The sequence below is a fragment of the Triplophysa dalaica genome, chromosome 1 (genome assembly GCF_015846415.1).
Source record: "Triplophysa dalaica isolate WHDGS20190420 chromosome 1, ASM1584641v1, whole genome shotgun sequence".
Classification (NCBI taxonomy): Eukaryota; Metazoa; Chordata; class Actinopteri; order Cypriniformes; family Nemacheilidae; genus Triplophysa; species Triplophysa dalaica.
In genome coordinates this window covers 14,404,363-14,421,568 of record NC_079542.1, presented here as the reverse complement: position 1 = coordinate 14,421,568, position 17,206 = coordinate 14,404,363, and the positions used below count along the sequence as shown (strand labels likewise).

Below are 17,206 nucleotides of genomic sequence, written 5' to 3'. Positions count from 1 at the left end.
CGGCTGTGACTTTGGCAGTTAGGAAGTGGTCACACCTTCGATGAACATTTAATAAATGAGTGCTTTTAACTAAACAAGCTGAAAGTGCCACCTCAGGAATTGATTAAAAACAGACTTTGACTCTTCTGAGAGTTGTATAGCACATCCAGTTTATAATATTCTATAACTGTTACTTTATCAACCCTACAAAAAAGTTGCGTACATCTTTCAGGCTAACCAATGAAATAATTGTACATGAACACAGCAGCCACAGTTGGTTTGGCTTTAGGTAATACTAAAAATAAATACAATCGACACTGTGGCTCAGTGCCAAACCCTGCTGTGTTTGTTTCAGCATACACAACCATGAGCAATAGTAACACTGACTCAACCAATGGTGCAGGTTTGGGGCGGAGCAGTCTGTCATCATTAGAAGGTCATTATATTTGTAATTATTTTTTGCAACGGTTAACACTCTTCACCTTCAACTGAACACATTACGGTGTGTCCGATTGAAACCGCACCACGAGTCTCGACTTCAACTGTTATCTTGGAGTGTTTGAAGCAGAGAGGAATGGGTGGAGAATACTAACAGGGAGAGAAAGAGGTAAAGGAGCTGAGAGAGGAAGGTCACTGGGTTGTATCTTTGATCTGCCACTTAGGTGCCGCATGGAGAAGAGCGCCAAGGCATAACTGACAGGCAGAAGTGTGATCAGAATAACATCCATTTCAAACCAATCTAGCGGACACTTCCTTTCTCTTCTTCTTCCTCTTTCTCTCACCTCCTCCCTCTTCATTCCCCTTTCCCATCTTCCTCCCACATACTCTCGCATTCCTTTCGTTTTCTTTTATTTGAAATGCAGCTTTGAAGCATATTTCTTTAACTGTTGCAGGTCACTTTTCACTTCACTACTCGCAGGTGCTGTAAATAACATGTTTATTTTCATAGAAAGTAGCTGGTGTTGATTTAAATGTGCTGCAGAGGTTTTCTGCGTAAAAGGAATCAAGGCTTGCGGGCTCTGATAAGCAAATAATGAGTTAACGGTGGGAGGAAAAAATATTTTAAAAGATTCTGATGTTTACACGAATAATCAATAGCTAAGCAAATTAATATTTAGGGCAATTGAAAACAGATCAAATTATTACTGTTTAAAGAAAATCCACAAAGAGCAAAGAAAATAATTACACAGAGCCCAGATGAAAATGTTATGCCATTTTTTTATATTAAGTGTGTATATGTATATGCATTCATACACATATACCGCCACTGAAAAAAGAGACCATTTGAAATTTATTTTCAGCTTTTCTAAATTTAATATGCGTTTAATCACCCTCATATGTACTAATTGGCTCTCCTCCAATAAGCTGGTGTGTGGTGGGCATTCTGGTGCAATATGGCTGCCGTCGCATCATCCACCTGGATGCTGCACATTGGTGGTGGTTGAGGAAATTCCCCCCTTCCATGTAAAGCGATTTGATTACCCAGAAAAGCGTTTTATAAATGTAACGAATTATTTAGGTAAAATTATAGTTTTTGTTTAATTATGTGAACGTCTGACAGTATTTCTCCCAAATTTCAAATAAAAAAATATTGTTTCTATTTGCATTTATTTTCAGAAAATGAAATCAGGATAAACAGGTCAATATAAAAGACAAGATGCTCTGTATTTTTTTCAGACCTCAAACACTGCAAAGAAATCAAGTTCATATTCACTTTCAAGCAATTCAAATAGTTGTATTTAGGAAAAGTAAAGACCTCATAACCTCGATTTTTATCCCAGTTTTCATGCGTCTTATCATGCCATGCTGTCAGTCTTTCAAATTGCTGTTGGATGACTTTGTGTCACTCCTGAGGTTTGATTTTGTTGAAATTCAACAGACACTTAACTGTAATGCAAATGCTAATGCCACAATAACAAAAATGCTAATTAATGAAAATTCTCTTTTAATTTTTTCCATGGCTCACTATATGAATACACACAGATGTTTGATATGCTTCAGACTATTGTTCACTTTTTGTACTGTTCTATATACACTATATATAAAAAAGTCCAGAACCCTGCCAATTTCCACAAATGATTTAATATCCTCACTATGGCTAAGCATTGCACCACATACCATAATGGTATCTATATATAAAACAACTGTGAACCCTGTGCCATTAATGTCCACTCAATCCAGCTGAAGGTATAATGTCAGCAAGTGTCCTTGGCTTCAGAGGAAGCCCTTCGCTTCCCATTACCACCCACTTAATGGAAGCGGCGTTGCTATGATTCACCTGTATTGTGCTGTGTGTTAGAGTGAATGCGGTTGAAGCTGGTGTTTATCTGTCTTCACCCCCATCGCCCATCCACTGCAGCGCTCTCCTCTGTCAAAGACAATCAGCATCACAGAGCCGTAGCTTGTTCCTCACACAAAATCATCTCATAATGACTCTACAGGCTCCGGAGCTCACACGCTACCAAAGCTAATTGGTGAAGACAGTTTGAAGACTGTGAACAGGCATATACTGGATGGTGGCAAAGTGCATGTGTGGTTAGGGGAGTTAAAAGCTTGGGAGGAAGCTAAAATCAGGTGATGAACAGGAGAGGAAAACGAAAAATGGTTAGATGGAGGGAGGAGAGCGATAAATGCTGATCGCCGGGATCAGTGGAGCATGGGATCTTCACCCGTTACTTTGATCTTCACACTCGTGTGTCCAGAACAATCACCTGAAACTAATCCAATAAAGTATTTTCTGTTCGAGTGACAATATTGACTCATACCCGGGCGTACATTCATGTAGAATAGGGCTTCTCTCGCATACACGTCTATTCTCATCCCCAACATCATTTATCATCATAAATCACACTCTAAAGCACATTCTCTCTCTCGCTACGTTTGCTCGGCCATCCTATTCCAACTCTCGCTGTGGATCCTTTTCCAGCATCCGCCTCCTACTGTGAAATCATTTTGGTAGAGCAGTAAAGGTCACAGGGCATGCTTCTCAATGGTTTATGTCATAATCGCAATGCGGCTTACAAAGGCCATACCTACCCCAACCTCATCTTCTGTACAGCAGAACACGGCCAAGTACACTTTCCGTTTCAAATGGTATAAGCAAACTATACATGCTTTTATTGAATGAAAAGTACATCAATGAAATCTGCAAGCCCTAACTTTGACTCTTTGAAAAACGCAGTAAAAGTCGGATCCGACTCTAATTCTAAATTATTTCCTGATGTCAATGAGGCAAAGGTAAAAAAAAGTTTCGAATCCTGATTGTTTTTGTTCAAGCTTAATAGGGCTGTTCAACGATTAATCGCAGAATAAAAAGTTTGTGTTTACATGATATATAAACATAAACTTAAGTGCTTAATCTATAAACACATATGCATGCTTGTATATGTTTAAAAAATATAACATTTAAAAATGAATAAATACTTATTTTTAATTTAATTTAATTTAATTTAAATATGAATATATATATATATATATGTACATGCAAATATATCCTCAATGTATAGATGTCTGTGAACGTGTATGTGTTAATATTACAAAATAAGTATGCACAGTGCACAGACGTTAATTGTGTTAACATAAACTTTTATTCTGAATCGATTAATTGCTGAACAGCCCTATTGTTTAATCACTAATTTTTTTTTTTTTTTTTAAATGCATTAAAGGCTTTGAATAAATTAAAGACATTGTAAATTGCACAACACTGCAAAGGTGGCAATAAGTCAGATCAATCACAACTTATTTTAGAAATAAATCCAAAAAGAAAACAATGTAGAACTTAAATAAATGCAGGGCTTGACATTAAGCATTGTCATGTGGTTGTTGTGCAAAGATAAAAAGATGATATTTCATTTAAATTATAATATAATATAATCAGTATAATTGTTTCGGATTTAGATTGGTCAAGTTTGCTTCTAAGCATTTTATCTAGTGTCCGCTTTGGCCACCTGACTTTGGTAATAGGCCTGCAAGCATCAATTATTATTAGTGTTGAGGCTGTAAATTAACTTTTTTTGCACATAGGAATGGTTCTAGAGAGGTTTAAAGTTTGGTAGCACAGGCCGAAATGTGCTTGAGTAGTTCATTATGAAAAGACAGATAACTGACAAAAGACATTATGTTACATACAGATGGATAAATTAGGGCCATAGAATTTTTAGATTACCTAGAATTTAATAAATTCTGTGTTTTTCCTTTTTTACTATATTATAGTGGTATATTTGTCCACAAAATATACTGTAGTTTACAGTAGTATTTACTAAGGTAAACTGCAGGGAAATTCTTACTATATTGTTTTTGAACAGTGTTTATCAATTTACTACAAGGGCACTTCAATTTTCAAAAGCAAATACTATAGAAGTACAACACTGCCTACACTACAGTATTTTATGTCTAGTGTTCAATTTAACGGGACTTTTATGTTGAAGGGTCTTCTGGTCTTCTGTTTGCAGATAGCGTCACTCAAAAAGTTAAATGATCGAAAAATAAACTCTCAGAGCAACGGAGATGAAGTTCATGTGTTCATATATCCTCATACAGTGCAGACGCAGATAAATCCTCGACCATCACTCGTGTTGTATGTTAAACTGCGCACATAATTCACTCAGAACAGCCAGATGACATTTAAAGAACATAATTCCGTGTCCGCATGGACTCAGTGCGGTGCGCATTGTTTATTTTCACACAAACAAGCACAACCACAAAAAAACACGCAGCTCTGTCTAATGCAAATATTCTTATTATTCTACATATATGTCGCACTGTTATTTTTCAAGTTACTTGTCAGATTGGACAATTCTCTCTAACTTGCCCATCCAAAACATTTCCTTGTCCAGGACAATCGTTAATGTCGAGCCCTTGAATAAATGCAGTATATAGTCGTGTTATTTCAAAAATAAAAACTATAAAACACAATACACAAAGACTGAACTAATGCCTTGATTATACAGTACTGCAACAAGGGTGCGTTTTAGCATCGTAGACTTTTATCCCAACCAATCCCAATATGCATCAAACAGTATAATGACTGTCAATCTAATACAGGCCTCCTTCCTGCTTAAAACTCAAAACCTTTGAAGCTCTTTGCTGTGAAAACACTATGATAGCATGAAGTGACATTTTCAATAATAACAAAAGAATGAGATCACAGGAAACAGATTAAAGAACAGAGACAAGGGCTCTTGTTTGGTCAGATGAGTTACCTTTGAATATAAAGGCCACGCTCCTGAGACTCAACACAGTTAAATATTTTAGGTCATTTCACTTTTCCTTATCAATCATTTATGCTATGTGAGATTTCTCTGCTGGTGTCATTCCTGCTATCAGTGGGATGCTTTTGGAAAGGGGAAATTTGTATTGTTAATATTTAATAGGATCGCACAGGAGCATTTATTCAATTTGGCTCTGTGCATGTGTGTTCACACTGAAGTCTGCGAGTCTGTGTACACGTTCTGCATTTATCGCAGGTAAAGACTCAAGGTTACATTTGGATTCCGAACTGCATTACAATCTAGCATATTAAGTATACAAATTACCGAGATGTTCCTGAAATTCCAGAAAGCAAGGTCAGTGGTTCTATTGTCTTCTCAATTACACCCCCTCGAAACAGAAAACACACAAGGACAGCACACAGAGATATGTTTCAACTCACCAAAGTCTACAAATGCAGATTGACCCACTTTCTTGGCTTCATCCGGTGCCTTTCCAGGCTGCATTTGAGAAAAATTCCCATCCTAATAAACAGAAAAATTTAACAGGATTAAAACATCTACTTTCATTTATTAAACATGTTTCCTTTCATGTTGCGCTTACAACTGTTAGAACTGTAAGAAAAAACATGTTCTCGTGTGCTGTTAAAATGCCTCTGATAAAAGCAACATGGAGCTATTCATTTAGTGTATTCAAAGAGAAGAGCTGCAGTCTAAATAAATGAGAGGTGAGTCAGACCTGTGATTGACAGGGTTGGGAAAGGGTTACTGCGCTTCTGTTCTACCTGATGGACATTACGAGACAATTCAGCAAGACAAACAATGTGTGGTCTGACAATCTGACCAGCATATTTTTAAAGGTGAGTTCTCCAGCTGACAGGCCATGAGGTGGTGGGGAAGAGCGAGCAGAAGCTACTGACAGTGAGGTGGTAGGGACTGATGGTGATTGACGGGTGGGCTTGCTGCGGTCAGAGGATGATGGCTAATTGAGCTTCGGAGAGGTCAGAGGGCAGGGTAAGGCTACCATGCACATTGATTAGCCCACGTAAACCGGGGCGCGGCGTGGCACAAATGATCAAAGTCCAGGAAAGCAGCTAAGACAGAAGCTTCAACAAAAGCTCATGAGATTCAGCCTACATGCTGATCACAGCCAAAAAACATAGCCCATCCACATCAACCTCTTCAAGAGCTCGTGCTGTACTAACGCTGGGAGGCAAACGAAAAACAGTCTGACTGTCCAGCATATAATGAATAAGATAGCAGAGAAACACATACATTTAACTGGAAAGAGATCAAAGCCACATAACAATTGAAGGATGAGTCATGAGTTACATCAGACACTCAGCACAGATAGAGAAGAGAGGTGAAGGTTGAAAAGTTGAAACAAAGAATGTCTTGATGAACGATTCTTTTTTTTTTTCATTTTTGACAGCGATTTTTATTTTTAATATTGCTTTTGCAATACTGTGCCTAAAATATTTCAATAAGAAATTGAAAGAGAGATTGTGTCGTAAATAGAAGAAAAGAGACAAAACACTGTAGTACAGCTCTGTGTATAGTGTGTTTCAGATTAGGTACATCCACAGCTAGGAATGCACATATTGATAACTATTGGGTTGCTTTGTATATGTTTATATGCCAAATGCGAAAATACAAATGTAAGCTTTGCTATGAGCAAGCTTCCCTCTAAAATCCCTGATCATGTTTTAATGTTACCCATCTCCAGCATGTTTTCCTCAAAACTGCATGTGACAAACACATCTATGCTAATACTCGGAATGCAGTAAATCGCTCCATTACCTTCAGACTCGGCACAAAACACCTCAGTCTAATAGCCACAGCTCGACCAGATGCAGCGTTTCTTTTTGCAGCTTTTAAGTCTTTCAAAACCAAGATGGCAGGGTGGTAATTGGTCTCATTATATGTGATAAGACTAACAGCTTTAAACCGCAGTTTGAGAGTGTAAAAATATACTGTCTCCCTGTCAATCTATTTTCCCATAAAATTATTTTGTGACGAAGCTCTGTCATGTTTTTAAAACACTGACTCATGTGAAATACGATGGAGCTTTTATTTAACTGTATACTATACAAATAAAATATGCATTTATTCTTATAAAATATTCACAAGGACACATTTATAGAGGGAGTGCACATACTTATCTCAATAGTGTAGGAATGGATGCAATAAAATATTCAATCATGGGGAACCCAAATTAAATATTAATAACTGGTCATTGAAAAACCCATAATAATCTCTAACTAATCTGAATATTATGAGGCCACGGCCCCTCAGTGTCTATACCGTGCTTACAGCCCTGGGTGCAAGTTTTTTTTTTTGAGTGTCCCACTTGACAAAAGAAGCCGTTTTTATGTGGAAGCTCTTGGGCTAAGGGATTTGTTTATAATTCTCAAGATGAGCAAAACTCAAGTGCCTCCTTCTGCCTGGACTGTGTTTATCTTTCTCCGCTGAAAGCTCCCTAGAGTCTTTCCACAAACTGCAGGCGTGCACCTTGCGGTCATGAATAATATCGATCGGTGCATGATTGTAGAGGCAGTTGAACTGTAATGTGATTGTGGCTTATGTAAAGGTAATGGTGACATGACTTGCTCCCCCTAATCTTCTCCGAGCAGAATGAGGCAGTGGTGGGTCACAGGGTCCTTCTCATTGGATTGATTGTACATTGATGTTAATAGGAAAGGGCTGTAACAGTGGCATGCTGGGCTCACGTGTTTATGTGCAAATGTGTGTGTGTGTATTGGTTGCAGAAGGGCTGAATCGATGTACAGAAACGTTGCTATAGAATGTCTCTACAAGGGAATATATATATTTTGCTATGGCTTATTAATGTAAATATACAGCAGGTTCCTTAAAGATATTTACACATTTATAACAATGTTATTAAAGCTTCAGTTTAGCCTTAAAATTTATTATACATTATTATATATATAAACATGTTCTTATAGAATTGACCTGTTCTGTGAACTCACTCTGATCTGCTAGGCTACATAAAGATAAAAATGGCAACAACTAAAATTATAATAGCAGTAAAAAGGGATATTTTGCTAATGCTCATAACTGCTGAGCCTCACAGTTTGACAATCGTTTGCAAAACCGAAAGCACTCCTTAATAATGGGCACTCTGCATTTTAAAGGATTTATGGAGTGAATTGCACTAATTAATTTTAGTTTTTCACAAAAAAGCTCTTGCTGGATCTAAAAGGCTCTTTAGCAAGCAAATCAGATAACTAAACAGAAAGACAAGAGAAAGGTATATGATACAATAAACTCCCTTGTAAGTGTTTAATGGGATACTCCACCAAAACATTAAAATTCTGTCAACCTCAAGTTGTTCCAAACCTGCATTCATTTATTTTAAAGAAGCTTTCCTGTAGCTCAGTGGTAAGAGCATTGCTTTAACAGAGAAAGGTTGTGGGTTCGATCCCAGGGGATTGCACATACTTAGAAACAAATGTATATTGCAATGTAAGTCACTTTGGATAAAAGTGTCTGCCAAATGCATAAATGTAAATGTGAGATATTTGGAAGAATGTTTGTACAGTTCTGGGGCACTTTTTTCTATTATAATAGTCAATAGTGCCACAGAATTGTTTGGTTAAAAACATTCTTCCTAAATATCCTTCTTTGTTTTCAGCAAAACAACAATCTTTAAACAGTTTTGGAACAACTTGAGGGCGAGTAATGAATGTCTGTATTAGACAGTGTAGCAAACTTCATTAAAAGGAAGGAAGGAGGCGGGAACCGGAAAACATTTTATACATTTAATAAATTAATATAACAGCCGGCGGCCCCTAACGGACGACCGCCGGCGAACAAAACATGAACATAAATATAAATACAAACATAACATAAGTTCGGGCCCGGTCCTCTCTCTTCAACGGTCCGGTCGCTCGTTCCTTTTATATGCTGCCATCTCCTACGTGATTCGAGGCCGGTGTGGCACAGTTGGCGCTAATTCACAATTACTCACCGGACTCGAACCACGGTCTCGCCCCGCCTACTCTACTACAGACAGAATTTTCATTTTTTGGTGAACTCTCCCTTTAAGCATATAGTGATGCGTGTTTTCTATTTTAGCTTACTAATCAATGAAAATTGGACAAAATAAAGCTCTTGTAAAGAATAGGTACAAAATATTTACCTCATTGCCCTCTTAAGAAGGACTCTTTTTGAGTTCAAGTAAAACCACGCTAGAAAAAAATAGATGAAGAGTTTGCTCATTTAAAAAAAAAGAAACATACCATGTTTTACAAATTTCTGTTAACTGTCCATTTCAACAGCTCCCTCAAATTTTTGGTTTAATTATCAGAAATCATTTTATATTTGTTTTTATTTAATATTAATTTGAACATATATTTTAATTGTAAAATGCAATAGAAAATAATTTTACTACCAGTCTCGTACTATGATCAAAGGGGAGGAAAAGAGAGATGAACGATTCATAAGACCTTCTTAAAATGATCATAGAAATGTTCATATGAAATTAAAGTAAACTAAACAAAGGAAAAGCCTGAAAGCTTTATCTACAAAAGGGCTCAGGAGAGATGAGACAATCAAACAGTAAATTGACTAAATTGTGTCTGAATCAGATCAGATATCATAGAAGAGACAAAGACGACTAAACTCACGGTGCTGATGAGGCATTCCCCCCACCAGTTAGCACCATTGTGCACCAACACTGTATGCAAGAACACAGAGATGGTCTGACTGAGATTGATTGATGCTCTGTCATGTGCTAGATTATAAACACAAGCTGCGAGTTTGATTGTGAGGCTCTTTCGCAATCGACACAATGCATGTTTAAGTGCCGCGGCACACTGAGCGAGTTTTTGCACGCAAGGGTGCATGGCAGCCATTTCAGCTGGGTCGTGGCCTGATTAAAATCCTGCATGATTGAGAAGCTGGGCATTCGAGAATTTTCTCACAATGAACGTTTGAGGGCACATTACCGCTTTACACCATCAAGGCATTTTCTCCACGGAAAAATAAACAAGTTATTGAGGAATCAGAGGGCTAATATTTTCTGGCTTGTTTGTTTGGATGGGGAGAGGCTCCTTCCAGCTGCTAAAATGACTGATGGCGTCTTGTATCGCAGTAATGACTTTGCATGCAGTATACAGCTAAAGCTTTTCAATTTAAACAAACACTAGAGCTTCTGCGTGTGAGTGTGTGTATAATCAGGGCTGGGACAGCAAGAGGAAAGTAATTAAAACGTAGTGTGCTACAGGAAGCAGAAAGCATTGGCCTGTGACCAAAGACTGCTAAACTGAAAAACCTGGCAGTAAATAATGGCAGGATTACTGCGGTTTCATAGGTAGAGAGGTTTCCCATGAGCGTAAGGTGTGCTTGAATGCGTATGTGTGTGCAGATAGAACTCTTTGGGTGTGTGTGTTTGCAGCGGTGTGACAATCTAAGAACTATTCACCAATCAGCTGTGCTTTTTATTTCATCCCTTAAGCCTCTTTTTAAGAATGAGGAGTAAGTAGGAGTCTAAAATGGCTGCCTCAGATGTGATTAACAATTGCCCATCATTCCCCTCTTTAATCACCCCTCTTCTTTTCTTTTTCCAACAGTATCTATCTTTCTCTTCCTTTCTTTCCTCACAGCATGCCTCTACTTTTGTCAGCAGCCTCTCTTCTCTCTCTTCTCATTCTCTCAGAAAGCAACGATGAGGCTCCCTGCAGGTATAGGAGAGGCGATCTAACAGAACTGCCTGCCTTTGTATCTCCACCATCAGCAGTTGAGCGCCACACGCGCGAGACACGGTGGAAAATAAGGACGGGGAGAGGAAGCTTTCAAAGAGCGACTGCACCGCTGACCTTTTGCACACTGTATTATCTGCCATTTCTGTATTTTCTTACCCGCTCTGTGTTTACATTTCTTAACATTTTTGTCTAGTTAATAGCTTTTTTCTTTTTATCGCTCTATTCTGTTATTTAATATCAGTTTGACCTCTGGCTCTGTGTCCTTCAAAGCTTCATATATAAGGCTGTGCATCAGACTCTTACACACTGAAAAAAATAACATGCAGAATTTACTAAATAAAATCCCTGTAACAATTTCACAAACATTTTTTGAGTAAAATTTGCTGCTATAATTCAAGTACAACTTACTAACCAGAATAAATTAAATTCTACTAATACATTAGTTTTTGTTAAAATATCAAGTAAATTATACTTAAAGTAAACAATACATTTATGCTGATCATAAACATGTGTCTAACTCAAACTTCACGGATCACTTACATTCAGATTGAAAAATATCAAGTAAGAAGAGACTGGTGGTCTCTGTACTTGCATTAGTACAGTTACTACACTTCATGACTAATATTGTGCATCCCTCGGCCTAGGCACAAGCACCCCTCCTCTGAACAACGGTAACAACTTATAAAACCCAAACTTTAAAAATATTACCAAAACTCTACTAAATCTCAAAGATAAATCAACAAAAAGTCTCTCTTTTTACTGAAAAACACTTAAATGACAATTAATCTTCAAAAATGAATCTAATTTTGCAATCAGATATAAAAGCATGCTGGGAACTACAGACCAACTGCCGAGGTAGTTTGAAAATTCCATGTAGTCTCAACACAAAATAAATTAGTTAACTTAATTTGACCAATTTAAATGGGTTTAACATAATTGAGTTGAATTTACTTAATAATTTGTTAACAACCAAAATGTGTATATTTTATTCCCAAGATCTTCTCGTTATTTTAACTATTTTTTGGTAAAAAGCAGAAACATAATTATACTAAGTATATTTTAATAATTTATTTTCATAAAATCTACCTTAAAAATCTACTCTAACCTTAGCGGTCCTTCGAGTTAATACTTTGGAGACCTAATGCTTCATAGATTGTTGGGTAGTCATCTTAAAGGGATACTCCACCCAAAAATGAAAATTCTGTCATCATTTACTCACCCTCAAATTGTTCCAAACTTTTGTATATTTCTTTGTTCTGATGAACACAAAGAAAGATATTTAGAAAAATGTTAACAACTGACATATTTGGGACATCATTGACTACCAGGTCAAGGAAAAAAATATTGTATCATTTTCATAGATATTTTGAAGAACTTAGGAAAGCAAAAAGTTTGAGAGCACCATGACTATACCATTTTACTTTATATACTATGGTAGTTAATGATGTCCCGGCAATGTCAGTTGCTAACATTTTTCCAACAGAACAAAGAAATATATTCAGGTTTGTAACAACCTGGGAGGGAATAATTTTCATTTTAAATACATTTTAAAAACATTATTAGACGTTAAAAACTAGAACAATATCCTAAAACCTATCCTAAATCCATAATTAGATATTGTAAAAAAAAAGGCAGCCATCCATCAGACCAAGATTAACAAAGCATAAAGCATTGTGTCCATGTGACCGCTGAAGTCTTCTTCATGAGAATCAAATTAGTCCAAAATTAATATTAGGGATGAATTCAATAAACTGTGGCATTACTCTTGCATGCATTATTGCAGCTCAAAAACTATGTCTATTCACTGAACACCTGCAATCCAGATTAAGTAACTGGATACAAAAAGCACACTTTCAACATACGGAGACCTGATTCATAATACACATACTGTTAAAGATAAAATAAGTGTAAGAAATGCTGAACTGTACCTTATTGATCCAGGTCTCGAATCTGTTTGATTCAGTGGTCAGGAACAAATCTGTGAGAAAAGAAATTATCAATCATTAGTTATTTCTCAAAATGACAAGACTTTCTGACGCTCCTGTGACTCTGATTTAAATAATGTGATGCTTAAGTGCATTGAATCTGACAGGTTTCTCCACCAGGTGGAAGTATAGATTTCTGAGTTACAGATCAGCACCATCTTTCTGGCTGTAGCGGCCATTTGCTCAAACCTGTTACCAATTATTTATCAGTGACAGAGTTTGCTAGATCACAATTAAACAACTGAAAAAGCAAGAAGGAAGGACCAAGTAGAAGTTAATCACACCCTCCTGGATCTGTTTAAAGCACTGAAAAAAGCCTTGCCAAATGATTTTCTCAAAGAACCCAGTTCAAATACATAAAGCAAGTAGACGCAATGAGGCTCTGTAAGACAATATGAGCAACAACCTCACTGTATTCAACATAATCACTCTATTGTATGATAAACACAACCTCAGCTGTGAAACTGAACCTGAGCTCAATAAAAGTCATGTGCCACCCTCCAGTGCCTCGCTGAAATACTGACAATTTCACACATTCGATACATTGACGTTTTTCTCTATATCACAACTGAGACTTTGCTTGATTTCAATGGTGGCGTGTCCTTTTATCAATAGCACGAACACACAACATGTATTATCAAGCATGATTCTCCCGACTGACTCCGATATCGAGTTATTACACTGATTGGTGCTGTCGAGTGGTGTAATTTTCTTGTGCTGTCAATTTTTTTTCCTTTTGTTATATGATGGCTTCATTTTAGAGGCCCGAACGTTGTTATGGAGATGGAGAGAGAGGCTCGCGTCAACCCCCGTGTTTATTTACACGAAATGTATGTGCCTCTTTGAAACGTCACAGTCACATCAATGATCCAGATGTGTGAGGGTGAGAAATGGAAGAGAAGAGACGGAGAGCCATTTAAACAGGGCAATTTTACGGAGAACGTGATTTTCGATGCTCTTTTGAAATAAGATGTTCTGTGTAGACACTCCTACACTAAGTCCTTATGTCTGCCCACACAGAAACCAAAACGGAACACAATTATAGGCGAACTGAACAGAACAGTTTGATCTTCAATATGCAGCTCAGTGTGTGGAGTGAGATTTTTACTATCCAGTCATTTTACCTATTAAAAAAATAACATTGTGAATTACTACGATGTCCTCAACTATGGCAATACATCTAGATGTCATAAAAATTGAAAGCAGCAAGACCGCAAAAATCTTGATTAACATAATAAGTAAACCTGCTATAAAACACAATGTGGTCCCTTTAAGAGAAAATAGAAGAGATGGCTATAGAGCTTTACAGCCGGTGTCACGAGGTTGGTCGGGGCAGATGTTTGAAGCGATTAGGGCGTCTGTGCTTGCGCTGACCTTTGAGGAGTCAGTAAGAGCATATACTGAACTTTCGTTTGTGCTCCGGCTATAAACTTGCGTCCTCTGGCTCTCATTTTGTCCTTTACCTTTTCTCAAAAAAACTTTATTCCTCTGACAATCTCACTCCTCCAGGTCTTACGTGTGCACTCTCTTATCCCTCCAGTTCGCTTCACCCTCTCTCTCTCTCTCTCTCTATTGGTGAAGTGGTGTTCCCTGTGGGAGTGGAGAGCTCACTGGCAGTGGCTGATGAGGTGCGGAATAAACAGCTTCATTAATCAGACTTAGAGCACTGCCACTAGTACAGTCTGCTGATTACACGCAGGTCTGTGGCCTCACATGCACACGTACACGTACACGTACACACACACACACCAGACGTCTTTTGTGTTCATTTTCATTCGCCACATCAGCCCTAGACAGACGGTAAGTTTACTTCAAAGATTTTCTGCTGATGTGTAAAAATAGCAGTTTCCAAAACTCTTCATTCAAAGCGTCTCAAACTAAATTTTAACTACAAAGGATTAAGTTTCTAACACATTCAGCAGTCTGACAAGTAAAATGTTAGCAATGACCAGCATTTCCTCTAGATGTGTTTGCGTGCGCGCCCGACTGTGGTCGTGCGCTTCTAATGCTGCTTCCACGCAGACATGAACTGTGCAGAATAGAAAATATGTACAAACAGAAAAAAAGGAGATTGATTTCTGGAAACAGAGAATAAATAAATGGACAGCATTTCAACTGGAGTCCATCAGTAGCTCCATTGATTTTCAGTACAGAACCTAAGCTGTTAGAAAATGTACGCAAAAGAAATGAGCAGCTGTGATTCATTTGCAAGATGAGTACAGAATCACAAAACAGGACAGAGATTTCAATTTTCATTGAGCCATATTGAATCATTAAATGTATGAGTAGATTCAAACGATAAACAATAAAATTGAGGTTGTTATATAATGTGTAAATGCAAACGTTACATATTCACATTACAGCATAATATACCCGGAGGGTCTTATTTGTTCAGACATCTTACAACAATATATAATAAAGGACTCACTTAACTTTTGCTTAGACAAAAATAGATGCTCGGTGAAGAGGTCATGAATACACCATAGCTTTCAACCAATCAGGATCATGTGCCATAACTATCCATAATCATGTGATTGAGTTGTCTACCCAAAATAAATCAGAAGGAGGTAATGAGCTTTCTCCTCCAGCAAATTTCACATCAATACTCCTACAAACTGGTTTTGCTGTCAAACAGAACTAACCGCGCGGCATGTTCTTCATTTCACATCATAAATCCTATTACCAGATATTTAACATTCTTTTTTAATCCACCTCTGGCATTCACAAAATCCTATTTAATCTAATGACTATTTTCAATCTAACTAATAAAGGTCTGCAGCGGGAGAACTAAAAGAAATGTCAGCTAAACAAAGAAAGGAAAATGTGGATTTTTAAAGAACATGAGTTCTACCATATCCAAAAACTTCACCATCACCTTTAGATATTCATGATTATTTAATGTGTGCACCGCAGTGGCTAACTGACCTTAGAAAATGTTCAAGCTTTCAGAAACTACTCTACACACTTCCTCAATCTTTAAATATTAAAAATTTGAATGTTTGAAGGTTTTAAATCACATGTTTGTTTCTCAAGACCAGTTCTAACTCCTTTACATTGTTCACTAGTACAAAGAAAAAGCTGTCACTGAGTCAGATGGCATGACCTCGGTTAAACGCCCCTTTTTTATCGCAGAATTACATTACATTTATGCATTTGGCAGACACTTTTATCCAAAACTACTTTCAGTGCATTCAGGCTATACATTTTATCAGCAGATGTGTTCGCTGGGAATCAAACCCACAGATTTTTTTATATAAAAGCATTTAGAAAAAAATAATAATGATATGGTCCCGGGTAGATACGGCATTGAAAACCAGTGTTAATATTCAAAGAAAATGCTAGATTACCTGCTAAACATGCATGCTGTGTTTACGTTCCTCCATGGCTGCAGCCAAACGCAACAGAATAAGCAGAATCAAGTGTTCAATCTAACTGGCTAATCAAAAGCGACAGAAAATATAACACGAAGTGACAGAGAGTAATGTGGGTCTTGGATAATTAATCCCATTAATTTGATTAAACATGTTGCAGTAATGTATTAATGTATGCTTTCATTACTGATCTGATTCATTTCATGCTCTCATTTCCTTCAGTAAGAGCATGCGATGTGCCCTCAATTTCCCAGCATGCTTTGGAACATGTATAGAAATATGTATTTTACTGCATATTATTAGTTTTCTTGGTTATTTCCCTTTTTCCTGACCCAATTGGCATGGAACTCCATTGAGGCATTAATATTTAAAAGGGAAGTCAGAATTCAATTATTAAGGCACACTTTTGGATGATGTGTCATGATGGGAGGACTGGTAAGAGAGAGAGAAGGAAGGAAAGATTATACAAGAGAAATGATTTGTGAGTGACTCTTTTGCGTGTCAGCAAATCTATCATTACTAGCCACAGATTCACAGCTTTCAAAAAACCAGAGGAATAAAGGCATAAATTTAACACAGAGGATGTGATTAAAGAAAAATGCTGGTTAAATAAATGAGCAGAAACAAACTTGCTGGTGTTAAGAGGTGACCACTGACCATTAATCTTTCAAGCCAGAAAATCACTCTGCATGTTATTGTTCAAGCTGTATAAAGCTCGCTTTTCATAAACTACAAAACAGTGTTGTGCTACAATTGCTGTACCTCTATTTTCCAACACACAAAGAGCCAGTGTCGTGTCACCGGAGGCGAAATGAGACAGATCTCATTTATCTCCCACCACCAAATGCGGAAATACATAACAACTAAAGAAAAAGCAATAGCTTGCCTACAAGTGATGACGTAAGATTTTAAAGTGGAAAAACAACAATCATAAAACA

The 17,206-nt window shown here is 37.2% G+C and overlaps 1 protein-coding gene across 1 annotated transcript in view; it reads right to left on the bottom strand.

Moving 5' to 3' along the window:
• The window catches only part of itfg1 (integrin alpha FG-GAP repeat containing 1), a 116,288-nt gene that overhangs the window by 81,460 nt on the left and 17,622 nt on the right, over nucleotides 1–17,206 (bottom strand). The window contains exons 7-8 of the mRNA XM_056756821.1: nucleotides 12,841–12,890; nucleotides 5,630–5,711 (exon numbers count right to left, since the gene is read on the bottom strand). Coding sequence (XP_056612799.1) covers nucleotides 5,630–5,711; nucleotides 12,841–12,890 — 132 coding nt within the window. The remainder of the gene's footprint in view (nucleotides 1–5,629; nucleotides 5,712–12,840; nucleotides 12,891–17,206) is intronic.